This window comes from Ziziphus jujuba, chromosome 1, assembly GCF_031755915.1.
Source record: "Ziziphus jujuba cultivar Dongzao chromosome 1, ASM3175591v1".
Taxonomy (NCBI): domain Eukaryota; kingdom Viridiplantae; phylum Streptophyta; class Magnoliopsida; order Rosales; family Rhamnaceae; genus Ziziphus; species Ziziphus jujuba.
This window is the reverse complement of record NC_083379.1, coordinates 46,011,453-46,037,141: the sequence shown is the minus strand read 5'-3', so window position 1 is coordinate 46,037,141 and position 25,689 is coordinate 46,011,453. Positions and strand designations below refer to the sequence as shown.

The window sequence follows — 25,689 nt, the reverse complement described above, 5'->3', positions numbered from 1 at the left end:
TATATATAAAGGAGTATGAACAACTTATGTATAAATACAGGGTGACAACCTAACTTCCAATACTACATAGCTATCTGATATACACCCTAGCTCAAATACAACCGATTACAATAGTTATCTATTGTTGGTCAGATACTTATCTAGAGTGCTATCATAAAGGATTTGCAGCTGTTTAAAAAAATCTATTTTCTATAAATTTAAAATTTTGAAATCAATGATAATTTAACTTGGTGGACCTACAGTGAATTTGCGAGCAAATTTTTTATAAATTAAGAGGTGGCTGTGAACTATTGAAAGAAAGAAAATTGATGGTTTATAAAAATGAGACATATGGTAATTGGTGTTCAACATTTGCAAAAGTCAACGCCCACGAAAGAGGTACGGTCTCGATATGAATTATTTGCTTATTGGTCAACCGATCCAACTGCTCTCATTTTTTGTGTGTTGGGAGGCAGAGTACTCATTTTTGCAAAAAAAAATTTTTTGGTTGAAAAACTGAGTAGACCTGAAACGCGTAGAGATAAAAAGGAATTAAGTAGTGAGGTGTTTTGGAGAAATATTGAAGCAGCTGGAAGATTGATTTACATGGTTTGATCATTACAGGAAGTCTACTGAGGCCGGTTACAGTGGTTGTTTAGTTACAGCTCAACTACTGAACCACACAGCTCTTTCTTCTGGGGATTGAAAAGTAATAAGGAAAAGGAAAAAAAATTATGGATATGTGGATGACATTGGTCCGGAAATACGGTACCAAGTCCAAGGTGTAATTAAGTTGGCTCCACTAATTTAGCTAAAAAACAAACAAAAAAAAAAAAGTTGGCTCCACTAAATTCTTGGACGCTCTGTTTCTTTCTTTATGTTTGAATAATATTGCATGTATGTAGTGGATGATTTGACAGACCGTGTTGGTTTTGGTGGAAACATGAAAATGGACTCAGCACGACACCAGCCTCATTTTCATTTACAATCTGCATTTGACATGTATCCCTACATCGTACATATACTATTGAGGCACAGTACAAATTTCCCGGGTCGACTCGGTAAAACTCGCTCTTTATTGTTATTAATTTTCCTTGATATATAAGAAAAGTAACTTCTTAACCATCCAATAATTGCTTAAAGAAATAACTTAAATTGTAAACAAACAAAGAGAATGATTTGTTTTAATTTCTTTTTTTTGATATTATTATTTTCTGTCATAGATTCAGTTCACCAGATGATTAAAATAAAAAAAAAAGGAGAGAGAAATTAAATTTTATTTTTAAGATTTAGCATTACAATTATTCTTTAACCTTGTTTCAGACTTTTTTTTTTTTTTTTTTTTTTTTGTGGGGGTGAGGAGAGGGTGAGGTTGTTGTGTTCCATTATTATTTTATCACTTTAACTATGACAGTAGGAAAAATAATTTAGTAAATGCATTTTCAAAATTTTAAAGTCCACAAGAAAATTATGAAGTTGGATCTCATACAAAATCTAGGAAAACTATTTGGAAAAAAAATAAATAAAGAGACCAATCCTATAATGACTTTAAACTGAGACCATTGGTTTTATCGAAAAAAAAAAAAAAAAAACAAAAAAACTGAGACCATTGGTTTTTATATTGTCTTTATGAATTAAACACGGCGCAAAAAAATGTTTTTAATGAGGCTAAACCAATTGAAGGTTTGAAACTAAGTGCAAATGCATACGTAAATTGGGCCATTAGCCTTCGGCCATATATGTAGTACTAGTCTACTGCTAGTTTAAAAAACCTTGTTTGAAAAAAGGCTTCGATTACCAACTCACCGTGTCTTAAAAGAGTGGATAGACGTAGCATTACAAAAACCAAATAGCGAGTCGTACATATTCGAGCAGAGTTTTGTGTGTCTTAGATTGGTCATTGGTTCCATTCCCGTATACCTGTGATCCACACCGTACGTTGTACCAAAGAATATTGGAGAGAGAGTCTTATTATATTATAAAAGTAATTAAAGATAACGAGGGAGAGAGAGAGGATAGATTATTAATGGCCCATGGCCCATGGCCACAGCCATCCATCATCATCCATGCCCACTAGGATTGTTAGATATTTATAAGAACCCACATCGCTCCCATGTTCTATATCTTCGACTTCTTGACTTCTGAGCTGTTTTATCAAGTATTATTTCTCTCTCAGTCTCTCTCTTGTACTAATTGTCTTGCCTTCAACGTTTATATTTCTCTGCTAACGACCGTGTTTGGTGTTTAACGCACTCCCAGATTCAAAATCCTCAAAACACCGTCTTATTCGTAGTTCATTCAGAGCAAATTAAATTTAAGAAGAAGAAGATGAAGGAGGGGTTGGTAGTGGATGCTGGGTATGTATGCAAGGAAGACACCTATCTGACAGTTTCAAAGACCTCACTCTTCTTCGTTGGCGATGGCTTTACTGCTTATGATTGTAAAGGCGCCCTCGTCTTCCGAGTCGACTCCTATGGACCCGATATGCGTGATAAGCTCGAACTCGTTCTCATGGACGCCCACGGCCGCTGCCTCCTTACCGTCCGCCGTAAGGTCTGTTTTATTTTAGCCTCTTTTTTTTTCTTTTTTTTTCCCGGCCTTCAGTTACAACTTTCTGATAGACTCATACAGTTAAACCAAAGGTGCTTTCCACAAACAAATGTCTTTTGTATGCTTACTTTCTGATTTAGATTTATGGTTCTGGGACTGGATTTATTAATCAAATCTCGCCTCCGGGTCAACTCGCCGAGTCAATAATGATATTCCTAAAATGCTAAAACATAAATCAATGGCTGGCTTCTGTATTTATTTTTTTTGCATTTTTTAGAACCAGGCTTTTTGGTTCTTTCCTTTTTAGGCAATTATCATAATGGGTCGTTGTTAATTTTCGCTACTCGTCGTTATACCGCGAACGATTCCGAGTCAACTCAATGAGTTAACTCATACTTAACTCCTTGTTGTTACTTGTTATACAGAGGCCGAGTCTGCATCAACGGTGGGAAGGGTTCCTAGGGGAGAGAACAGAGGGACAGAAGCCGATCTTCAGCGTGAGGAGATCATCGATCATCGGACGGTCGAGCGTGACGGTGGAGGTGTACAAGAATCAAGGCGAGGAGTACCAGATCGAAGGGTCTTTTGCACAGCGCTGCTGCACGATCTTCAACGTGGAGAAAGAATCAGTGGCTGAGATCAGACGCAAAGTGGATGCCTCCACCAATGTGGTGCTTGGGAAAGACGTCTTCTCTCTGTGGGTGAAGCCCGGCTTCGATGGCGCTTTTGCCATGGGACTCGTGCTGGTTCTTGATCAGATCAACGGTGATGATTATGTCCCTGATGGAGTAGACGTGGAACCCACCGCAGCAGAGGACTCATTAACCCACTAATTTGTTTTGTGTATGCACAGGCAATAGTTTTATAGATTGAAGGGGTTTGGTTTTAACTTTTATGGATTTCTGGGCTTTGATCTGGATATTAATAATTAATTAATGTAAAAAAGAAAATATCCGATGTGCTTCTCGACCTGGCAACCTCTGCGTTTTTTGTTTTCTGTAAATGGAAACCTCTCTGTCTTGCCACTCGGATCTTCGTTGAATTTGACTTTGCTACTTCTGTGTGAGAGTAATTGTATAATCTTTAATATTATCTATTTCACTCACCCAATTTCATGAAACCCAAAAAAGCAAAAAGTTAAGGCTGCAATTGGTTCATCATCATTGTGATATTGATGGATTTATTATTTTAAAACTATTTATAATATAATTTTAAAAATAAATCATGTTGGGAACATAATTTAAAGGTAAATGTTGATTGATTAATTATTAGACATATGTCATCTGTGAGCAAGTGGTTTTACTATTAGAATATTCTTGAAGTGATAATATATTATACAGCGTATTAAACAGAATGAATTTAATTAATTTATTTTCATTATTTGTAGCTGGGACTACATTCATTTAGAAACATATGGTTTTGTTTCCAACTTTTTTGGAACATATAGCCAATGTTGACAAATAATCGGTAAAATTCTGTACATAATTATTTGGTTATATTATTGTTAATGCATTGTTATCAAACTATTATTGAGAGTATTATAAAACAAGGTATAATGATTGAATGTATGGCAGTAATTTATTTCGATTTCAAAAGTTCACACCACAATAACAATGAAATAAATAAATAAAAAGTGCTATTACACATAGATTATATATACAAATGCAGAACATAAGCTTTTGAAATGTTGTGAAACACGTAAGACAAACAATTAGTTGGTCAGTTCATTTGAAGATGTATACATAGTTTGGATTGACGTACGGACTAGCTGCAAATTGCATTGAATCACTCATGTCGTCACTTGAATTACACAACAAAAGCATTTTATGATTTTTTGTCTTTCTTAAAACATTGTTTGGCACTGCACAAATTTTCTAAAATTCCTAGAATTTTACGAGCACATAAATGGATTTTAGCCACACAATAGGTAGCTGGTTTTTTTTTTTTTTTTTTTTTTTTTTTTCCATTATCGTAAACTAGTCTTTCTGACTTTCTTTTTTATTATTATTATTTTTTTCGCACATGATAGGGTTTTTGAGTGGCCACCACAAGCTCGAGAGAAGACAACTGATTCATTTTTCTTTTAATTTCCAAATTTAAATCATTTTGGTTAATTTTTAATAAATATTTTTTTATTGATGATCGTTAACTTACACAGTTTATTTTAATTCAAAGTTTTTAATTATATTGGTTATCATATTAAAACATTTAAAAATAAATTCTTTAATGATATATTTAAATTATCGTTCTATATATAAATTTTTATTAATAACCATTCACTAATAATAATAAATAATAGTTTTCATTTTTAAGTATAACAAATATCCTTGGTTTTTATTTTTTGAATTTTAATATATCTTTGCTTGTTTTTTAAACCAATATAAACTGAAAGGAATCAGAATCCCTTAGATCGAAAGTCACAATAATAAATTAAAGTTTTAAATGGATAATAGGACCTGAATATTGATACGAATGGCTCTACACAACCCCTGTGATTCGTCTATTCTTCGCTCTATGGTCAGAGTAATGATATATTCTTTCGCTGCATAAATTTTCTTTCCACAAAACCATTTAACTGAAAAAATAAAAATGATCCATTGTTTTTAATGAGCCCGGCAGTAACAAAGGCAAATATATTATTGTGCTGATCTCCAATATTTCTAACATACTGTTTTCCATTTTCTTCATTATAATTAGCATAAACTTCGAGAGTAATTCTATTTATAACAAATGCGCACAATATCCTGTCAATAGTGATAGGTGATACCTCTTTATGTTCTTTTCCCCCCCATCTCTCTCCTATCTCTGTCTCTTCCTTGTTGGTCGCTAGAACCTAAACATCACATGACATTTGCATCTTGCAACTTGCAAATTTTATTTGGGCAATAAAATATAATTTGCCCATGCATGGAAATTTGAACATAAAAAACGTTATGAGTTTTTATATATATATATATATATATATAAAGCACTCTCCCTGTTGACCATATTCTGTCCAAATTCTCTTTTATATATACACACACACACACACACACACACACACACACACACACATATAAAGCACTCTCCCTGTTGACCATATTGTGTCCAAATTCTTTTTAGACTTTTGTCTTTGTATGTGAACCATAATTTTCCTATATTTTGATACTATATTTGCACATGTCCATTCTTAAGGCCACAAATTTTTGCACCCTTAGCTGTGATACTGCATACCATTTGCCAAAATACGATCATTGTATTGTTGTCGGCCTAACTATTTGCCCCTGCGTGTTTTTAATTCATATGATGAGCTCCTTTATCTTTCTCCAGCACGTTATAGCACTTTTTGGGCATTCAAAAAGAGAAGAAAAAGAAAATAACTTGAATAGCTTTATATTTCGAAAGCATTCGTCCCCAATATCAAAAAGGCGAAAAGAATCAAAACAACAAAAAAAGTAAAAACTAGCTTTGAATTTTGCACGTTATAACATAATGTATTGGTGGACAATAATGCAAAGAACAAAACCCAGATGATGAAAAAGCCTTTTGAAACCGTGAAACTTTGTTATAATTAGCTTTGCTTGTTTGTTTGTTTGTTTATGATAGCTTTGTTGAAAGGGATATTTATGCACAGTACATAACACTTGTCATTCATATGGTCACTGGGACTTCATTTGGTGACGGTAAGCTCCACGAAAAGACATAAAAAACACTGACCATTCTTTTTCAGACATCTTTTCTTTAGAAAAGGTTTCTAATCGCTATCTAATCTTATACGTGTTAAGAGGTGGGAAACCATTTAATCTACCTAATCCAAACTATAAGCATATTTAACAAACTGGTTTTTCGCATGCTTTTTTACTGTTAACTTTTCGAATACTGCGGTTTGCCTAATTTCAAAAAACAAAGAAACTACTTGGATGATCATTTCGGTTCGGTTGGATTGGGTTTTACAGTTTATTATGGGCTAGACTGCATGTGAGCCAGCCCATCCGAGGCATTCATTGTGACTAACATATGCCCATAACGATCAACCAGCATACTTGCCTAGCATTGTCATTTTATTTTCGTTTTTTTTTTTTTTTTAAATCTTTATTAATCTCTCTCTTCTAAATGAATTTTTTTTTTTTTTTGAAAAAATAATTTGGTCCGGTTTAGTTTTCGAATGGCATGAGAACCTGAGTAATTTTTTATTTTAAGATAAATGTTTCCTTTGCTCAATCCAGACCTTCTCTCCTTTTTTTTTTTTTTTTTTTTTTTGGGTCCTCATTCATCTGGTGATAAACTTCCTCCTAATCTTTAAAAACAGTTATTTTTTTAGTAATTTTTTTTATAATTTCTTCACTAATGGTGTTCAAAATGATGTAGCATATATATATATAAAAGGTATAGATGTCCATCCTCTGTTGCTATGGGTGGCGTTATTGCCACGGTATAAAGTTTCCTTACACGGCATTTAATTTCAATTATTGTTGACTTTCCAATTTGCCCTTTCAAAATTTCCACGGAAGCTTTGACTTTGAGGACGTAGGGGCCACCGAGAGCCGCTGACTCAGTTCCTAGAATCTTCCAATCCCGGCGGGTTGATTTACGATTTTGCTCCTACCCATTACAACTAAGGTGTGAATCAAAGATGCTTGGCTTTGGCATTCTGGCAGCCGTGTTCATGGGTTTCCTTGGTCCCAATTTGGTTCTGATGAACGTAGAAAACTTGAGATCCCACCTAAATGGGTTCCATTGCTTACGATAATGGCGTTTCGGTACCACAAGGTGATGAAGATTGTGGCCAATATACAATCACCGTGTCTATGTATTTGTACCGTGTATACGATAGTGACCATGAGAAAGTTAGCTCCGAATTCAAACCCGAATGGCTTCACGTATACTAATAAACATCCATAGCAAAACGGTTTTCCGGTGGGTGTATATGTAATATGTATGAGTTCTTTTCTACAGAATTGAGTTACTTCATCAATTATAATTCAAACAAGCCTTGGGCGACTAAAAGGCAGGCAATCTGCTATTGGTTCAAAGCTCTAAGTCTTTCAAAGTCCAGACTTTTTGTCAAAAGAGCAAAATTTGGAAGTTCACATCAAATTCCGTGAAAGGAACGTTTATGCCGGTTGCAATATGCCACCCTTTTGCTATAGTTTCTATTTCAGCATGACGTAAAGCTGACAAATGAATTACAACATATATACGTTTAAGAGTTTCGCATGTACTTCAAATTTAATCATGAAAAATACAATTATGTACCCTTATTTGTGATACACATGCAAACATTATTTAACATATATAATGTCCCTGTTTCATGAGAAAAAAAAAAATATATATATATATATATATATATATATCTCTGCTTCATGAAATTGAACACCAACTCTATACATATAACAAAGTACAGGAGTAAGAATTTTTCTTTTTATGAAATCTCGTCAAACAACATTACACAGGAATAAATCAAATTTTAAAGGATTTGTTTTTTGTTGGTAAATAATTGTGAAGGATTTCTACAAAGAAACCTTTTTATTGATCATGAAGTACGTCGTACTAGATCTTACAGATATTGTGCTTTCTAATAAAAATCTGAATTTCTATAACCAACCTTAAAAAAAATACTGAATGGCATAAAGACCAATTGAACCAAAATGACAACCAAAATCGTAAAAACTATAAGAATGAACCGTCAAAATTAAAAATTAAAAAAGAAAAAATCTAAAAGAACAAGCCGATGACAATGGAGAAGAAGGACAAGGAGACACCGGCCAAAACGGCGGTCGAAGAAGAGCCAGGTGGTGGCGGGACGGGAGAACCTCCGGGAGCAGTGGATGAAGGTGTGGGAGAGGATGATGGAGTGGGAGCACAAGCTTCATTGGGGGACGGGGCGGTAGGAGGAGCGGTAGTGGAAGGTGGAGGTGGAGCAGGAGTGCTTCCGGAAGGTGGCGAAGCGCCGGGAGCTGAGGCGGAGACGGTGATGGATAACTTCTGGCCTCCCTCGCAGTGATCTCCGATTGTGCAGATGAAGAAGAGGTTTCCTGAGGAGTCGATTGTTATGTTTGTTGGGCCTGTGGTGATGATTTGGCCTATTGCGTTATTGGAGTTGCATGCGTCGAATGATTCTTTTGGAACCTGGACTACATCGTGGGCATTGGTCGGGAAGTTGAAAGCTGTACATATTAATATAAATAATTAGTAACATGGTTTAATCTATTGAAAAAAAAAAAAAAAAGGCCAAATAAAAACAAAAAAGCAAAGAAAATGAAAATGAAATAATTACTTACTTAGAATATCACCAACGACGAACTTCTTATTAGCAGCCCAATTTTGATAGAAAGCTGCACCATTTGGAGGAACGGTCCAACCACTGGTATCTCCCACAACATGCACCGTTTGTGCACCCACATAAGAATGTTGCATGAACACTGCCACAATGAAACCAAAAGTCACCAAAACTTTACTCATCGACCTCTCCATTTCTATCTCTCTTTTTTGAAGTGCTTAATTTGTTGTTTATATGTAGATGTAGCACTACTGAGGAGATAGAATGCTAATTGTATGGAATCGATAAGTAATATGGCATATATATATATACACACACAAACACATATATGAAGTTGGGCAAAAAAATGAAGACCCGGTTTATTAGAGAAATGGGGTTGACGTGGAATTAATTGTTTGTTGTGGAATGAATATGCTGAAGACAAAGTTGACCAAGTACGCACCGTCAGAGAAGCCATGCATGGATGCCGGTCATATATGGAGCTCTAAGTACGGACTTTTGGACCTCTAAACCCCACAAAATTGGAAAACTTCATTTACGACTTTGAAAATATTATGCAACAGCAACACCCACTATTCGATGAGAATTATCAACCCCTACCCCGCGTAGAGTTTTACGTCAACAATTTTGGGGTTGCCAATTGGGAAGGAAATAGCTCACAAATTGACAGAAATAATATGAATGTGAATTTAATTTTGACTTTATTAGCTAACTTTTTTCAAATTCAATTTCTAAATTATAGTGCATACAATACAAAAAATTGAAAATTATCATGCTTTTAATTAGTTTAAACTCGGGATTAACTAGATATATATAATCTTATTGCCATGATTACTCTTTTCAATTAGTTAACTAATAATCTTAGACTCTGATAATTTGATTGATCGTATTGTTACAGAGCTTGAAGAAAACTTATCCAGGACATGCATTGATTTAACTAAATTAAACTGGCAATCCAAAATGATGGATAAAGTCGTTATCAAAACAGGACCAATAATTTATGGAAAATTGGTGTAACTTTGAACCTTTGGTTTTCTTGGTCATATAAACGCGTGTCATGAATTAATTGGATTACCAACCAGACTTGTAAAAGTCTCAAAAGGACTTTGAAGCTTTCTTCGCCCTTCAAGCTGTCCTGTTTTTCTGGTATAATATGAGAATTTTGGGCACCTAACTTCCTTAGCCATAGCTCAGAGGTAGCTTGGAACCTTCAATCTTCATACCCCCACGGGGTATAATATTCTTTGACAATCTTTTTAAGTGCAGTCAACTACGTTATTAACTCATAGATCTTATCTTACGGTAAAATTAATCTTTCAAATCTATATTATTTACTACGCCACGGTATTTCAACCAAAGCAAATGGATCTTATAATTATTCGATAACTTTGCATTCAACAAAGAGCTAATGATAGCTCATACATTATACATATACATATATGATGAAAAGCATGAGCAAAAGGTTTGGTAGATCTGAAAAGAAGGCTCTATTATATATATTGAATTGCTGAAATATTAGAAAAACCATCAGCAACTTTTTGTTATCCATTAATTCAAGAATTTTGACTGTTAAAACTTATAGAAAAATATAGAAAATCAATCAGCTATACAAGGAGAATTTACAGTTACTGTTTGTAAATCAAATCAAGGACCCAGAAACACTTTTCCTAAAGTCTGTCAGCTTCAATTTATACACACATAAATAGGAACATGCAGGAGTAAGATAGCTCATCACAAACTTCTAGCAGATCATAATCTTTCATTGAGAAGCATAAGAACCGCAAAGCAACTTGTAAAAACCCATGAATATGAGATCCTAAACCAGCCTCGAATTCCAATATCCTGTAGTACAGAAATACAAAATATTGTTTATTCACTTAATTTCATTAAGTTGGTCAATAAATTAACTAAGCAGATAGCAGCAGAAGAAGTTATACAATTGTTAAGAAATTAACTTCGTCAGTACCTTGAAAGAAAGAAGCAATGAATCTGCTGCAGAAGCAACCAACCCGGTAAATCCAATGTCATAAGCAATACTTCCATCAGCTTTGAACAATCCAAAGTTCCTCTCAGAGGTTGGTCCAGGTTTCAAATTCTCATTGAACAAAGCAAACACATAAGCCTTCACTGGCTTCTTTGGCCTATAAGGTGTCCCCTTCTTTTTTATTAGCTTTTTATGCAGATTGTAATTATAAGTCCTTGCATTTTTGGTTGTAGCTCCAGCTTCATTCTCATCACCATGAGATGCCCAACCAGTTTCAGAAACTATAACATCCATTTTCTCAAAACCAGCCTTTTCCAAAGCAGCATAAGCCGCATCAACTTGGGCATCAAACATGTTATCATAATGCAGATTAGTCTTGGCATCATAAACCCCAGGGTTTTTCTTAAACAGGGCATAGTTAATGTCAATATGATCAGGATCACTCTTATAGGCCAAGAATGGATATGCATTAATATAAAAAGGAGTACCAATTTGCCAGAAGAATTGCAAAAGTGGCTTCATGAATTGAGCAACATCTTCCCTGAAAACGCATGAAGATGGTGGGAAAGAGTTGGCAAATACAGCCTCAGAGTGTGGACTTGAGACTTCCACAGTTTTGGCCAAATCCAACCTTTGGAGGGCACTGTAAACGTTCTTGGCCGCAGGAAGTAGAACCTCCCAGAGTTCCATATCCGTACCTCCCAAGATCTCATTCCCGACTGCTATTCCGCGAATTCGAGTCCCTGGAAGGAATGGCTGCACATTTTCTTTAATCCAATTCATAGCACGATCCTCTTCCACACTGATGTCTTTCAGAAACTCATTCCCAAGTCCGACAATTATTTCGATACCGGAACCTTTGAAGGCGGTGAGGACGTCGTGATTGGCATCATAGATCCTGATGTTTTTTATCTTTGCTGCTTTGAGAAGTGTAACGACACTATGAGGTGATGGTAAATTGTTGGCTATCCTGCCATAGTTTACTCCATATGTCCCCGTGAAACTTTGTACAACTGCTCAACGTGCATGCATATAAATACACATATATATATAAATCAATGGAGTCCCAAGATCAATTATATATCTATGTATGATGACATATAGAAAGCTCTAGCTTTGTTTAGGCCTAAGTAACATGTTCAAAATGCTTCATTATGAGGAGTCGTGTATAAAATTTATAATAACATGTAACACTATTTATATTCATAGTTGAAATGAACAAAGCAGATAAAAAATATCGAAATTCAGAATCATATTACTGTTAGCGCTAACATCCAATTCCGGTTGCATACGGGTCTTAAATGGATAATTAAGATGAACATAATTGAACTAATACATTTTCACCAAAAAGTGATACTCTGCTATATAACGAACTGTTAGAGAGTTGAGATTTGTGTGAGAGACATACCATCGAAAGAGAAGACAAAGAAGACGAGAAGGAACCAGGTGAAGAAAGAAGAGAATCCCATCCTATTGGTGGGAACATTGAAAATGAGAGAGCATTCCATTTCTAGAAAGGGAGTGGGTAATTGTGCCTCGTTGTCTTTTTGTATATAACTTGAAAACGGAAACGTGGACTTGTTGGTAAAAACACCGTAAACAAATTCCTCAGGATGATGCAATACCTTTCCTTCAGACATTCCACAAACGCACACCAAAAGATTCTTAACCTTTGTTTAAAGATGGTGTCAAAAAATTGTGAAGAAGATTCTTAGCCTAAATCCATAACATGAGAAATGTAAATGGGGGCTTAGAATAGATTCTTCCTTCACTCTTACTTTTATCTATTTCTCAAAGTATACCCCTTTTTTTTTTTTTTTTTTTTTTAACTTTCTATTTCGGTTCCATTTATGCATTGCTTTTGTTTTTCTCTCTACCTTTATAAGGATTAGATTTAGATTGGATGGTAATATATGCTTTTCTTAGGAACGGAGGAGTTTGAAGAGGGTGGCCGTAGAGATGAAGAAAAGCCATGTAGCTTCTCTACTCTCTAGTATGGAAATTAGAAACAGTGCGGCAGGACCTATACTAATTAGAAAAGCAGAGGACAATAACAGACTTTTGGGTCGGTCTTGAAATATTATTTAAATGAAATGCAAAGGTTCTAAAAGATTAAAAAGGGGACCAATATACAAAAGCAACAAGCTTTTTCAAACACATGGGAAAAAAATATGGTCAAAAGAAATTGAAAAATCATAATTGGGTTTCCTCTAGGATATAATTACACGTTTCGTTTTAAAGCTTTAAAATTTGAATTTAAAATATCTTATTTCGGAAGATCTTTTTTTTATTTTTTTACTTTTTGGCAACTTGGTATCTATATATTTAAGAAATTTTTAATTGTACTAGCAAATGAACATGTACAATTTTATTGTAAATTTGTCTACATATAAAATTACCACAAAGGGTATTAATTTATTTGAACAACTTCTTTATAGATTCTCATTTTTTCTTTCAAATATCTCCTTTGAAATCATACTTGCAGTGATTTTCTTTCTTTCTTTAAAAAAAAAAAAAAAAAAAAGGGCTCATATTGAATAATTCAAAGAATGAAAAAGCAATGTTTGTCTATTTTTTTCATTTTTTATTTTGCAATGATTTGTTTTGTTTTGGAAATTTTAAAAACATTTGGAAATACAAGATCGAACAAATTTAAATATATTCAAAAGTATTCAACTGAATAATTCCAAAGCATTCAAAAGCTATTGATCAAATACATAAAAACAATATATTTTTTTAAAAGTGTTCATAAGTACACAACTGAAATATTACCCGAACATTAAAAAATTTAGCCTCCAACAATGTTTTTGATGCAAAGATAGTCGGCGTTAATGAAAAATCCTTGATAGAGAAATAATGAGGGACACCATTTCTAGGCTATCAGAAAAGGAAGAATGGTTTTAATCTGTTTTAAAAGTAGATAAAAGAAATGAAAAATATATATAAATATTAGGAGAAATGTATGAATTAAGGATATTTTCAATATTAAAAATAAAGTATACAAAAGCTTTGTATTTTTTATATATTTTAATGATGATGTATAAAAAATAAGATTGTGTATAAGTATTTTAGAATTGCAAAAAAAACCTCCTATATATTTATCTTTTTTAAGTTTTAATATCTAAACTCCTATTTGTTATTAGAAAGAAAGTCCCATTTGTTATTAAAAAGAAATCTCATATGTTAAAAAAAATTAGCAACTCTTGCAAACAGCATTCTTTGAAGTAGACAGGTCATGCTCGTTCGGACTAAATCAACCCATGGAGTATTCACCTGTATTAAAAAGTATATCGAAGCGGCATGGAGTTGTAATTTTACATTAAAATTAAATAATACTAAAATTAAATTACCATTCTAGGAAAAAGTGTAAGCTGTTACATATTAATTACTGGCGGAAATATACAAAATTTCTACGTCATATATAGGAAAGTCGTACTAGAAAAGGAAAAACAAAAAGCAAGAAGCAAGGCCTTCTGCGGGTGAGAATAGGGCGTCAACAAGACTTTGCAATGTTTGGAATCAAATTTCGAAAAGCAGCAGCATCCGATCAATTTCAGTCTCAACTAATTCAAGCAGGGTTCCGACCTTACCCTGAATACATTTTTATTAAGCCAGAACATGATATAGCCCTACCCAAACACAAGCTATGGAAAAGGCACTATTCCATACAGTTTCACAATTACAGCTTCAACAAAAGAAGCAGCTAGAGAAACGTAATAGTAGTAGTTATACACTGACGACATCAACAATCTAACAACCTACGAACACTGCAGGATCTAAGACCCATTGTACAACACGAAGAGCAGGCCACGTAAACCAACACAGATGTCTCACATTCTACAAACTAACTTCCCTAAACAATTTAAGCACTTGATAATCTATCCACTATTCTACTAGACAGAATACAATACAATTGAGAATTAACTTAGATAACACAGACTTAGTCATCCACGGATCCTAAAGTTGCTCACTTGTAGAAAAGAAACTACCAAAAAGAAAAAAAAAAAAAAAAAAAGGGGGGGGGGAAAGTTTACCAGAGAATTACAGAATGGCTGATGGCAACTGATGGTAACGAACTACATTCAGCAGCTCACAGGTGCGGGTGATGAATGCTGTGGGGTATCAGATCGCCCCACTTGGTCAACTTTTCCATTTTCAACAACCTCCCCATCTTTCTTCTCTACTTTCTCTATGTCCTTTTGCCCTTTGATCTCTCCCTCCGATGCAGGTTTCACTCCATTAGGGTTCTGTTTCTCAGCTCCCCAATTTTCTTCTACAGTCACAGGAGCAGGTTCATCTTCTTTCTTGTCACTGGTACCATTTGCTTTCTCTGTTTCAGTTTCTGACAGCTTTGTTTTCTCATTTTCAGCCACCTTGGTAGCAATAGGTTCTTTGGAAGGTTGGTCTTCTGTAGCAACTTCTTGCCTTTGATCTTTCTTCTCAGCTAGGGCTTCCCTGGCAATGGCAGCTTCTGCTTCTGCTTCTCCTTCTGCATGATTATGATCCTTGGTTTCCTTGGCATCACCCTGGGGTTCATTTTTACCATCCTCTTGATTTTTTTCATCTGTATTCACATCCATAGTTTTAGTTTGGTCAGTTTCTTCTCTTGTTTTACCTCCAGTTTCAACCTGATTTTCATTGGCACTGTCATTTTCCTTTTCAGCTTCTGCATCTTGCATTTCAATTTCATTTGCACCCTCATGTTTTTCATGACCTTCCACCTCTATCTTGGCCTTCTTTGAACCTGGTGATTTTCTACCTCGTTTTTTTGGTGGCTCATTCTCTGGTGGCGGAGTTGCCTTGGCCTTCTCACTGATCCTTGCAGATCTCCGAGGGGACTCACCGGTACTCCAATCAAACACTGATATTGAAGGATTACCAGGATGTGATTTCAGGTACTGCTCTAACTGTTTTCTGTGACTAATCTCTTCCCCAGTTGGCGCAATGAATACAATCTCATTTTTCCTTGGCGTCCCTCCTTTCTTGGGCAAGAACTGCACAAAGTAACAGAAATAAGTGACATATGTCAATACTTAACGAGAATTATGAAATACAACAACTTTTATCAGAAATCCAGAATAGTTCTTGACATTTCCCACCATAACCACAGCACATCCATCTATATAACATGATTTACACTAGAAATAAATAGCTTTGTTTCCTTAAATCTGACACCAATAATTCAACCATTCACTGGTATTGAAAAATCATACCGATGATTTTCTGTGAACCCAATGGTAACATAATGAATAAAGGAGAAGACAGAACAACAGGTGAAATGTTCATTGAATCTCAAGTCACCACCAACTTTCTAAGCTTAATGTTTTAGACAATTTAATATTTAGGATTTATGTTTCTAACAATACAGATTAGTAATTGGTCACCAACATCCAAATAGTATTGGTCTTAAGCACTAAATCCACGAGATTGAAGTCACTGCAATAAAAAAAATCCATAAATGGAAATAAAGAACACAAGGTGCTTTTACACAAAGCAATCATCTGAAAGCCAGATAAATATATATCCAATGCCAAATGCTTGTGGCACCTCAAATGCTCACAACAGGGCTATACCAAGACTAGTATACAACAGTCTAATCAAGAGCATATCTAGGTTAAGTTAAACTAAAGCCAATAATACCTAAATGACCCTGTATGGCTGCATCTAAATTCTGTTCACAGGGTAAGCTGGTGAAAAATAATCTACTGAAAATAGGACCACCATGCTCACTCTGTCCAAAATTTTTATAAGCTTCAAACATTATTTCAATGCTCATCAAGAGGTTTCTACCTATTAATTACATAGGCACCTAGAAAACAGGGAAACATACTATTCAGTACCAGATCCAAAATTACTTGCGTTATCCACAAAATCCAACTAGCAGAATGGTAAAACAGAGAATTATGTGTGAGCACCTGAGAGGGGAAATGTTATTATTTCTGAAATTTGACCTAAGTTTTTTGAGGAAAACTCATAAATAATACTAGATGATTACCATTAAGTAATAGCAAATCATTAGCACTCATCAGTCAGCAAATATGAGAAGTTATTTATTCAATGAGGAAAACATCAGTATGAGGATACACCAAAGGAAAGGAAACACCAAAAAGCTATGAGAACAATAACTTTCTTTGGAGTACATTAAAAACATTAAAAGAATGCAATGAAGCAGAGGTATCAGAATGCACATATGAATATAATTCCCAAGCTTAGGTTCAACCCCTCTTTCAGGGCTCCAGTAACAGATCTTTACTGGAATATCATTCAATATAATACTGTAAGTTTCCACTTAAGAATGGTCTTTCCTTCTAAACAGCGCTTTAGGTCAACAAAACCAAATACACACTTATGATGACCACCATTTTAGGAACATTTTACAGCTAAGCAGTCTAGCTTAAAGTTATTATCTTTACAGGAATCACAGAAACAGCTGAACCAAGAAAACAGATGCAGAAAGCCCTTCACAACAACATTGGTAGCATAGGCTAAACAAATTAGACTCCGCTCCAGAAGCATAATTTGCCACAGTATCACTTTGACCAATAAGCTAACCTAGTTAGAAAACATTTTCAGCTTTATATACATTGGCAATGAGAAAGCATATTCAACAATTATCAAGAGATTACATAATTACTACCACATATCCAACACCAGTACCGACACGGTAAAGATCCCTTCTATGAAAACCCTAAACCCTAAATTTACTGACTTGAACATCAAGTTTTCAGCAGAAACCCTAGCTAAGAAAAATACTAATTAATAGCCAAAGATTCTACCACAATACCATTCCATAAACTAAAGAATTGGAACAAATTATGCAAACCCAGATTATTAAACTCACCTCTAAGCAGAAAAGTAGTTCCAACACACACACAGAGACCACAAAAAAAAAAAAAAAGAACCATTAAATTTTAAGCAAGTACATAAAACAACAGGAACTGAATACTACATAGAAATTGTGCAGGCAGGAACCAAAATTAAAAACCATACAAGTAGTTTTTTATTTTGTGTATGAGTGTGCCAGAGAGAAAAACAGACCAGTTTTTTCCAAGCAGGAGGAGCTGGGAGTTCTACAGAAATAACCTCATCGACTTTGTTTGCCATATTTCCTGACCTGCAAAACCAAAATTCACACCAAACACAAAACCTAAAAATCAAACCAAATTAAACAACAAAACCCTCGTTGGCTCTCCTCTTCCCCTTTTCAGCTCTCAAAAAAAGCTTTGTTCTTGCGTATGAGAGTGTGTATGGTAAGCAGAGAAAGTATCAGAAACCGTTGGGGGTTCACTCTCTCTCTCTCTCTCTTCTTTCTCAGCAGCTCAAACCGTCAAAAATCTCAAAGAGGGTGATGATAATATCACCTGCACAGCAGCACAGGTAAAGAGTAGGTTTTTTTAATTTTTTTTTTAAAAATTGATTAAAATATGATGACCCCCTTTTTTTAAAATTTTTTTAATTATTTATTTATTTATTTATGTGTACATGCGTGAGAGAGAGAGAGAGAGAGAGAGAGAGAGACATTAAAAGCCGCTCAATCAGAGGTTGCTATTTGTCCGTTAAAGCTGGATGTTGCCTTCATAGTATTTACTCTCCATTCTCTGATCTTTTTCCATTTTCCTTTTATCCATAATACACTTGTTTGTCTTTTTCCGTGTTTTTTAAGTAAGTTTGATGTCAACAGGGACGCGTGGCACACCCTTGGAGTGGGTATATAGGATTTTGGTGCGTCGTTTTAAAAGACCTTCAAGATTCAAAGGGCACGGTGTCGACTATACGCTATTTGTATCTTTTTTAAATCTGCCTCCACGCTCTTTCCTGGCGCGTGTTGAATATAATATGTGAATATTCTATATTTAAAATATTACAAGTTTATAAAAAATAATTTCAATTATTTACTCTCTTTTTTTTCTTTTATTAAACTTTTGTATAATTATCAAAGAGATCCAAATGAAATTAAATTGCCTTTTGTAAAACCAAAAAGAAATCTAAAATAAAAAATTACATTCTAATTGGATTTGATATTTGTAAGTGTGTAAAAGACTTATATAAAAAGAATAATTTTTTGTAAGTGTCAAAGCTACTTTTTTTTTTTTTTGTAAATAATTATCCATAATTATAAATCTTTTTCTATGTAAAGCTAATATTGGAATATTCTATTTTGTAATAAATTGTATATCCAAAGGAGACAATACGTGCATTACATGTTTTTGCAATTAAAATGGGAACGGGAACAATAGAATGTGAACACGCGTTTATGTGAGAGCGTGGGGATGGTGTTGTGAATAGATGACACTGAGTAGGGGGATTTAAACGAGGGGCCACTTGTCGCATGTACATGAAAAGGTATCGGATAACGTTTTTATTTTTATATTAAATTATTTTGTATTTTGTACGAAAGTTATTAAGTGGATTGAAATGGTGGGTTTGGGATCCAACGTGCGACGGCCATTTCATGGTGAACGTGGCGAGGACAGTCGCAGTTAGTAGAAGTTCACCAAAACTGAAGCTGACGCCATTTCGCATATTATCAGAGGGATCTCCTCCGAGTCCATCCCAACCCATTTAGCAGTCGGTGACCTCTGCAGATCTTATTACTATTATTATTATTTTTTTTTTTTTTTTTTTTTACAGATTTGATTCTACTTTTTATTTTTTAAACCCTGCCGTTGTTAATAATTTATATACATCAAACACCACATGGGTTCTTTTTTAATTACTCGTTCAACTTGAATAAATTGCTTTAGATTATGATCTAAAGAGTAAAGTCGTCTGCTAACTAATATTATAGTTAATTAATATGCAAATTGCATTAAAAAAACGAGTCTTTTATTATTATTATTATTTTCAACAAAATCGTGACTCGTTCACATGTACATCCTAGAATAAAAAGACAAGAGTGTATATATATATATATATTTTTTTTTTTTTTTTCCTGGCAAATATAAGGACAGTGTTTAATGTTACAGTTTTTCAGTTTTTATTTTTTATGTTTTTGGGTTTGTTTGTAAGGCCAAATCTTCGAACTGATGAATATTAATGGGCTAGGCTAGCTGCTGGGAACAGATTTAGACTGGGCCAGAAAGCTTAGCCCAATCTACGTGTTACATCGGCCTAACCTAACCCTCTTTTTCTCTCTGTCTCAGCCTACTACTAAATAAATAAATGAGAACAAATCATTTTTCCTTCATTAGACCATTGAAAATAAAAATAAAAATAAAAAACAAACAAACAAACAAATTAAATGAAGAAAAATCAGAGTTATGAATTATAAGCGAGTTTGTTTAGTGTTTGACCGGGTCAAAATACCAAGAAGGAAGGAAAGTTGGAGGTGAGATTCTTCAGTCAAAGTCAAACCTTACAAATAAGACGGCGAAGTTATATGGAATTGGAGGAAGGAAGATGTGGTATTATCATTATCTGTCAGCGTCATCATCATCCCAAAGAAATCGAGCATAAGCAGCCGCTACATAACTGCATTCATGAATTAATCCACCGCTAATAAGCAACTTCTTGTTAATAACAGCCCAAAACGCATATCACACCGATAAAACAGCTCTAACTAAAATAAACTTATCGAATACTTGGGTTCATCTTACCAATCATCGTTGCAAATTTTAATGGCTTGTTGGAAATAAGTGTCAGCACGTTCTGCATCACCGTAGATTGTCCATATTAGATCAGCCAAATGTGATAAAACAATTCCGTCACTTTTGCTGCTGCCCAATATAGCTCTTCCATGGTACTTCTCTGGTTTTGCATCATCTTCAGGAATCTATTTTATATTCCCATTTATATATAATAACAAATGAATCCACCAAACACTAGCAAGCTCAACCAAGAAAATTTTATACCCTGAGAAAAAGATTGAGAAGAGAAGAGAAGCTAGTTACCTCTATCGAGAACCTTGCTTCAATCATGCTATGATAATACATGTCCACACCATCACTCTCATTGAACCCCCACCCTTCATCTCCACCATCCAATCGTCCCTCAATACCTGACCCCCCACCAGTTCCATCGTTTCCAACTCTTCCACCCCATAGCATTGTCTGTAATGATGGAAACTCTGTTGTCTCCATACCACTTCCTTCATTGTTAGTGGATTCTTCCACTTCTTGATCTTCCTTTTCGTTGGCCTTGATTTCTGGTTGTTTTCTACAGCCGTGAGATATGGGATTATTCTTTTGTTTAGGCTTTGGTGGGGTTGTGAGGTCTGCTTCCCATAGAGCTTTGTTTGCGGATTCATCATCATCGATGGGTGAATGAGACCTAAACGAACAAGTTAAGGAGACTGACCTCGTTCTTGGAAGCTGAAGAAATGGCTGTGTCACTAGTGAAAAGTCTTTATGGTAGGGTAGCCATGAGTCCAAGATAGGTGCCGAAGAGCTTCTAAGAAGCATTTTCATGAATTTGTAGGGAAAACTTTAAAGAAGGAATTTCACAGTAACAAGTTACACGGAGAAGGAAAAGCAGAGAAAGGAAGAAACACTATTTGTTGGGAGTATAGAGAAAACAATGACTTAGGCTTTTATAGGCAAACTTTAAAAGGATGTAAAGGAGCAAACGATGCAAATCGAAATGAAGAGAAGAAAGAACACAGAACTGAGGAGGAAACGGGAAAGTGTTTATAGAAGTTTGTAAAGAAATACCGAAGAATAGAGGCATTACGTTTGGCATCAAAGTAGAAAAATACAAAATGCATGTATGGTATGATCATAATGCTGTGTCGTCATGTATAGTATGATCATGATGCTGTGTCGTCTTGGCACCACCATACAAGCCTACGGATAGAATTGCACTGCACAGCAGGGCTTTGGACCTCTAGCGTTGGGACACGTTCAGTGAAGCTCATAACAGGGTGGGACCTATCACCCGCCGCTTTTTGGCTTATGGAGATTGAACGGTCACAAAGTAGAGCCTTTTGCAACGTCAAAAGCACATCAGAAACTATAGCATCGTGAATCACCAGAGCTCCAATCTTGGAACCAATCCACGTGAAATCTAATCCAACTTTTTAAAATCACAAATTGTTTTATCTCCACATTTGGATGTTGCTTCAAACCAAGCAATTTCTTGTCAATTTAGTATTTTTCCGTGTTTTCAGTGGGGAAAATGATCGTCTCGATTATCATCTAAAATCTAACATGGAATTTGCATCAACATACATAATACAATAGCCTAATTGATTTACCCCAATAGGGATATAGAGGAAATTAATGGTAATCAAGGAAACTATCAATATGTTCTGACGTTTACAATTTATCTCAATTTTCATATGAAGAATTGACACTTGAATAGAGAAAGGAAAACAACATAGATGACAATGAAAAATGATCGCTCATATTGTGATTGAAAAGACCTTGGAATTACTATACATTATTGTCTTTACTCTTTTACAATTTCCAACTGAATTTAAAGATCTCCTGTATTACTAAATGTAACAGAAAAGAACTTGCTATTACACATTCATCCTTGTATTTAACAACTACAGTATTCTGAACTAAATTGAACAATCTTGTAACCCAACCAACGTGTACTTGCTGAAATCAAAGTATTTGCTTGCTCCCCACTGATCAATTATATACAGAATCAATGCTTACTAGGTCATCTTCTAAATCTTGATCCTTTGTTTGGTCTACTCCTATCATCCCATACACAAGCCCAGAAGAATAGAGACATCCAGAAAAGAACAGCAAAGAAGATCTGTATTCTGTCCTGTAATTTAGAAAGACCTGCTGCAATACATGTTCCAACAACCATGTTATGGGGGCTGCTCAATATGCCACTACATACTGAAGTATTTTCAATCAATAACAAAAAAAACATGGAGAACAAAATGGGATATTACTGACAAACATGAACATATTTAGTAACACATAAAATAGTAGTTGTACGAAAAAAATCCGACATGTATAAGAGTATATGAAGTTCAGAAAATGTATATATATATATATATATATTATTTCTTTAGTAAGGGATAGGAGAACGGGGGAAATTACAGAGGAACTCATCAGCCAGTTTATTTCCTATTCTCCAACTTACCCTTTTGTTTCGAACAATTATAAAATTTTGAAATAAGAAACCAATAAGCCAATAAAAGTACGTATACGAATACAAGCCTCATTTTCTTAATAGGAAAAATGAGACAAGCTATAAAGTACCATTATTATATTTTGCTTGCTTGCTATTTCAGTATTTAAACTATACTATTTTATAAGATCTGAAGCTTGCACTTGAGCCAAGCAAGTTCTTGTGACTTATCAATGACTATGTTTAGGATTTGAACTCTTCTAATTAAACATCGATTCTTATAAAATAAAAATACAAGGAATAAGTGAAACCGGATTCTTACAAAAGTCTCTCTCTAAATAAAACTTGCAACATCAAATTACTTGAAAACTCACAATGAACTATCAAGCTTTCAAATCACTAGCCTATAAAAGGGTGCAACAATTTAAGTCCACACTTTTCTCCTACAACATTCGTTTCCATCCCTATCTTAAAACAGTCCAAGATGAGTGTAAAAACCAAACCAACTTCATAAATTTTGTTTAATGAGACTTATTTAGAGTTTATGCTACCAATAAAGTTGGAGGCAGAGCTATAATCGATATTCAAACATTAACACCGAAAACCCACGCTAGGTCACACAATTGGGAGCTCAAAAACCGAGCTGTCCCAATTCCTATTACTTCGTTCTGTTCCAATTATATAGCTATGAGATTAAGCAGATTAGAAATAATAATTCCGCACCGAAAAGTTTTTTTTATCAAAATAACGTTTGCATCACAATGAATAGTGACCACCTTTTTTTATTATTATCATTATTATTATTTTTTTAATTTTATTGTTATTAATTTAATCTAAATTAAAACTTTTTCTTTTTATTTTGACAATAATTTGGAACACGAAATTCCACGGAGAAAGAAGAATGAAAATAAGAACATTTACCTGAACCTGGAGGTGGGTCGGAATCAGGAGGAGGCGGCGGGGATTTAGCTGCGAGACAACGACTAGTATCGGAGGGAAGTGAAAGAGATATACGACGACGGCCATGAAGCGGATAAGAGAAGACACGGTTGGTTGACAATAAACGACGGTTGCAGGGGATTGAGAAGGAGGGTAACAGGCAAGAATTTGGCCATGGAAATACCTTGTTATTCCACTTGTAGGAGGCTGTGGGGAAGACGACTGCCATTTTCGGTTGAATTCGGAACAAATTTTGATTTTTCGGCAACAAAAATTTGGTTTTTATTTGAGTGCCTGGGTTTTATAGGGGTTTTTTCTGTTGGGCTCCTATGGCGGGAGGCGGACGTTATTAATTGGGTTGGGCTCCATTTTGCTTTTGAAGTTTAGCCCAAATCTGACTGAAAATTGAGTCTTCATTTCTTTAATTTATTTTGGCTTTTAGATATAATATAGCTCTACACCAACCATCACCATTTTATCACTTTTTGAGTTTGAGTCAAGGCATGAAAACTATAATATAAAATATTCACAACTATAATATGATATTCCTTTTTTTTTTTTTTTCTTTTTTTGTGGGAGAATCACCATGATATGGAATTCTTAATAAAATGATAAATATAAATGCAGCGGCGGTGAATGTACGAATACCATCAATAGTAAAACTCCTTTTGATTCTCAAGCAACAAGCCCCTAGAATGATAGAATCTATAGAAATAAACTTTCCCATTAGTCATTTGGTCTTCTAAATACGCTACAATGAAAAACTTATTATGCATATCGTAAAGAAAAGTATAACATATATATATATATATATATTAATTTCTAACATCAGAAAAGTATCCGTAACTAGTTGGGAACTGACTTATGGCCAATTTGGGGAAAAGAAACCTTTAAACATGGTCTTCCTTTTGATGCGGTTTTGTTTTGCATGGTACGAATACTAACCATGGTTTTGTTCATGAAAAATATCATCATGAGATAGAGAGAGACACACAGAGAGATGTTTATAAAGCAAAGGAATACGATTTGTGGGGTGGAGGGAGAGATCTTACATTTAGGTTGTTCTTAATACATTTATATTTTAATTATCATATTGAATAAACAGAAGTGTGGAAGCGAGACCAGACAGATGATCATGGTTGAAAGAGCTTATTCCCACATCTGCATTTCCATGAAAGCAGATAATAGCTGTCGTCTTCCCCTTCCCCACGAGATGTTGTGTGCGAGCTCTTCACTTGGTGAACAGGAATTACAAGAGTAGCCATGCAAGGCCTGCAATTGAAGCACTTGTTCACACACCTTGGAGGCCTTGATCCCAACGCCATTTTACTCTGCTTTTCATGATCACTCTGTTCACTACCATACCTTGGATGTGCAGAACCCACTGCAAAATTCAAAAACAAAGCCAAACACATCATTAATGAAAGAGGACAAAAGAACTTCTTCTTTTTTATTTTTTTTTCTTTTTTTTTTTTAACTACTTCTTTTAAAACAATACAATTTCAAAGACCCATTTTGGCTTTTCAGGCTCTGAATTATGAGAAAGAACTAGCTAATGAAGATATCTCTAAACAGTTGTTATAATTTATTGAAATGGGTTGGTAAATTAACTATTTTTTTACCTGATTTGGGAGGTAGAATTGAGAGTGAAAAAATGAAAGCCACAGTGATTGTAAGCTTGATGCTCAGAGGCAATGCTGTGCAGCTTGATGGAGCCATCAGTTTCCAAAGGGTACTTGATGATTTCAAAATACTTGGAATTTATTCGTTTTCTGATGTATGTTACAGTATTGCTAGAATAATGGATATTGTTGAGAAAGAAAAGCAAATGAGAAAGAGAGAGAGGTTCAAAAAGGATTGGATTGTGTTTGGTGAAGGAAGAGAGTTTTAAATAGGACTAGCTTTTTATAAATGTTTCTTTTTAGACAAGCTTGAAGGCTGCTTCCTT

At 34.7% G+C, this 25,689-nt stretch overlaps 7 protein-coding genes across 8 annotated transcripts; 1 reads left to right on the top strand and 6 right to left on the bottom strand.

The window, feature by feature from the left end:
- The first annotated feature begins 1,988 nt into the window (after window positions 1–1,988).
- LOC107407464 (protein LURP-one-related 5) lies at window positions 1,989–3,634 on the top strand. Its single transcript, XM_016014752.4, has 3 exons — window positions 1,989–2,137; window positions 2,239–2,532; window positions 2,955–3,634. The coding sequence occupies exons 1-3, from the start codon at window positions 2,093–2,095 to the stop codon at window positions 3,360–3,362; spliced, it is 747 nt and encodes a 248-aa protein (XP_015870238.1). The 5' UTR covers window positions 1,989–2,092; the 3' UTR covers window positions 3,363–3,634.
- A 4,368-nt stretch (window positions 3,635–8,002) lies between these two features.
- LOC112491687 (cucumber peeling cupredoxin) lies at window positions 8,003–9,076 on the bottom strand. Its single transcript, XM_025073895.3, has 2 exons — window positions 8,790–9,076; window positions 8,003–8,675 (listed from the first exon to the last, which is right to left on the bottom strand). The coding sequence occupies exons 1-2, from the start codon at window positions 8,980–8,982 to the stop codon at window positions 8,224–8,226; spliced, it is 645 nt and encodes a 214-aa protein (XP_024929663.1). The 5' UTR covers window positions 8,983–9,076; the 3' UTR covers window positions 8,003–8,223.
- A 1,288-nt stretch (window positions 9,077–10,364) lies between these two features.
- Window positions 10,365–12,305, bottom strand: LOC107407502 (glucan endo-1,3-beta-glucosidase 14). The gene is made up of 3 exons (XM_025074475.3): window positions 12,181–12,305; window positions 10,755–11,785; window positions 10,365–10,630 (listed from the first exon to the last, which is right to left on the bottom strand). Exons 1-3 carry the CDS (start codon window positions 12,278–12,280, stop codon window positions 10,538–10,540), a joined length of 1,224 nt encoding a protein of 407 aa, XP_024930243.2. The 5' UTR covers window positions 12,281–12,305; the 3' UTR covers window positions 10,365–10,537.
- Window positions 12,306–14,084: 1,779 nt separating this feature from the next.
- On the bottom strand, window positions 14,085–18,151 carry LOC107408048 (methyl-CpG-binding domain-containing protein 11). Its single transcript, XM_016015408.4, has 2 exons — window positions 17,811–18,151; window positions 14,085–15,766 (listed from the first exon to the last, which is right to left on the bottom strand). Exons 1-2 carry the CDS (start codon window positions 17,874–17,876, stop codon window positions 14,855–14,857), a joined length of 978 nt encoding a protein of 325 aa, XP_015870894.1. The 5' UTR covers window positions 17,877–18,151; the 3' UTR covers window positions 14,085–14,854.
- Window positions 18,152–20,014: 1,863 nt separating this feature from the next.
- LOC107407591 (uncharacterized) lies at window positions 20,015–21,957 on the bottom strand. The gene is made up of 3 exons (XM_016014888.4): window positions 20,663–21,957; window positions 20,369–20,544; window positions 20,015–20,243 (listed from the first exon to the last, which is right to left on the bottom strand). The coding sequence occupies exons 1-3, from the start codon at window positions 21,176–21,178 to the stop codon at window positions 20,186–20,188; spliced, it is 750 nt and encodes a 249-aa protein (XP_015870374.2). The 5' UTR covers window positions 21,179–21,957; the 3' UTR covers window positions 20,015–20,185.
- Window positions 21,958–22,090: 133 nt separating this feature from the next.
- On the bottom strand, window positions 22,091–24,027 carry LOC107407555 (uncharacterized). 2 transcript variants are annotated; one of them, XM_016014859.4, is made up of 2 exons: window positions 23,724–24,027; window positions 22,091–22,504 (listed from the first exon to the last, which is right to left on the bottom strand). In XM_016014859.4, exons 1-2 carry the CDS (start codon window positions 23,968–23,970, stop codon window positions 22,377–22,379), a joined length of 375 nt encoding a protein of 124 aa, XP_015870345.1. In that variant the 5' UTR covers window positions 23,971–24,027; the 3' UTR covers window positions 22,091–22,376. The 2 variants fall into 2 exon arrangements, with proteins under 2 accessions (XP_015870345.1, XP_015870337.1); XM_016014851.4 differs by having other exon boundaries at window positions 22,091–22,507; window positions 23,724–24,026.
- A 570-nt stretch (window positions 24,028–24,597) lies between these two features.
- LOC107407630 (EPIDERMAL PATTERNING FACTOR-like protein 8) lies at window positions 24,598–25,669 on the bottom strand. The gene is made up of 2 exons (XM_016014939.4): window positions 25,364–25,669; window positions 24,598–25,125 (listed from the first exon to the last, which is right to left on the bottom strand). The coding sequence occupies exons 1-2, from the start codon at window positions 25,458–25,460 to the stop codon at window positions 24,875–24,877; spliced, it is 348 nt and encodes a 115-aa protein (XP_015870425.1). The 5' UTR covers window positions 25,461–25,669; the 3' UTR covers window positions 24,598–24,874.
- Window positions 25,670–25,689: the final 20 nt, after the last annotated feature.

Excerpts from the sequence above, each read along its gene's own strand:
- LOC107407464 (XM_016014752.4), top strand. The coding sequence starts at position 2,093 with ATGTTCTATATCTTCGACTTCTTGACTTCTGAGCTGTTTTATCAA. Across the intron at positions 2,138-2,238 it reads CTTCTGAGCTGTTTTATCAA|ATTCAAAATCCTCAAAACAC; the intron begins GTATTATTTCTC and ends ACGCACTCCCAG. Across the intron at positions 2,533-2,954 it reads TCCTTACCGTCCGCCGTAAG|AGGCCGAGTCTGCATCAACG; the intron begins GTCTGTTTTATT and ends CTTGTTATACAG.
- LOC112491687 (XM_025073895.3), bottom strand. The coding sequence starts at position 8,982 with ATGGAGAGGTCGATGAGTAAAGTTTTGGTGACTTTTGGTTTCATTGTG. Across the intron at positions 8,676-8,789 it reads CGTCGTTGGTGATATTCTAA|CTTTCAACTTCCCGACCAAT; the intron begins GTAAGTAATTAT and ends TAATATGTACAG.
- LOC107407502 (XM_025074475.3), bottom strand. The coding sequence starts at position 12,280 with ATGGAATGCTCTCTCATTTTCAATGTTCCCACCAATAGGATGGGATTC. Across the intron at positions 11,786-12,180 it reads CTTTGTCTTCTCTTTCGATG|TTGTACAAAGTTTCACGGGG; the intron begins GTATGTCTCTCA and ends CACGTTGAGCAG. Across the intron at positions 10,631-10,754 it reads CATTGCTTCTTTCTTTCAAG|GATATTGGAATTCGAGGCTG; the intron begins GTACTGACGAAG and ends TCTGTACTACAG.
- LOC107408048 (XM_016015408.4), bottom strand. The coding sequence starts at position 17,876 with ATGGCAAACAAAGTCGATGAGGTTATTTCTGTAGAACTCCCAGCTCCT. Across the intron at positions 15,767-17,810 it reads CTCCTGCTTGGAAAAAACTG|TTCTTGCCCAAGAAAGGAGG; the intron begins GTCTGTTTTTCT and ends TACTTTGTGCAG.
- LOC107407591 (XM_016014888.4), bottom strand. The coding sequence starts at position 21,178 with ATGAAAATGCTTCTTAGAAGCTCTTCGGCACCTATCTTGGACTCATGG. Across the intron at positions 20,545-20,662 it reads AAGCAAGGTTCTCGATAGAG|ATTCCTGAAGATGATGCAAA; the intron begins GTAACTAGCTTC and ends AATATAAAATAG. Across the intron at positions 20,244-20,368 it reads AAAATTTGCAACGATGATTG|TTATGTAGCGGCTGCTTATG; the intron begins GTAAGATGAACC and ends TCATGAATGCAG.
- LOC107407555 (XM_016014851.4), bottom strand. The coding sequence starts at position 23,970 with ATGGCAGTCGTCTTCCCCACAGCCTCCTACAAGTGGAATAACAAGGTA. Across the intron at positions 22,508-23,723 it reads CGACCCACCTCCAGGTTCAG|CAGGTCTTTCTAAATTACAG; the intron begins GTAAATGTTCTT and ends CATGTATTGCAG.
- LOC107407630 (XM_016014939.4), bottom strand. The coding sequence starts at position 25,460 with ATGGCTCCATCAAGCTGCACAGCATTGCCTCTGAGCATCAAGCTTACA. Across the intron at positions 25,126-25,363 it reads AATTCTACCTCCCAAATCAG|TGGGTTCTGCACATCCAAGG; the intron begins GTAAAAAAATAG and ends TGAATTTTGCAG.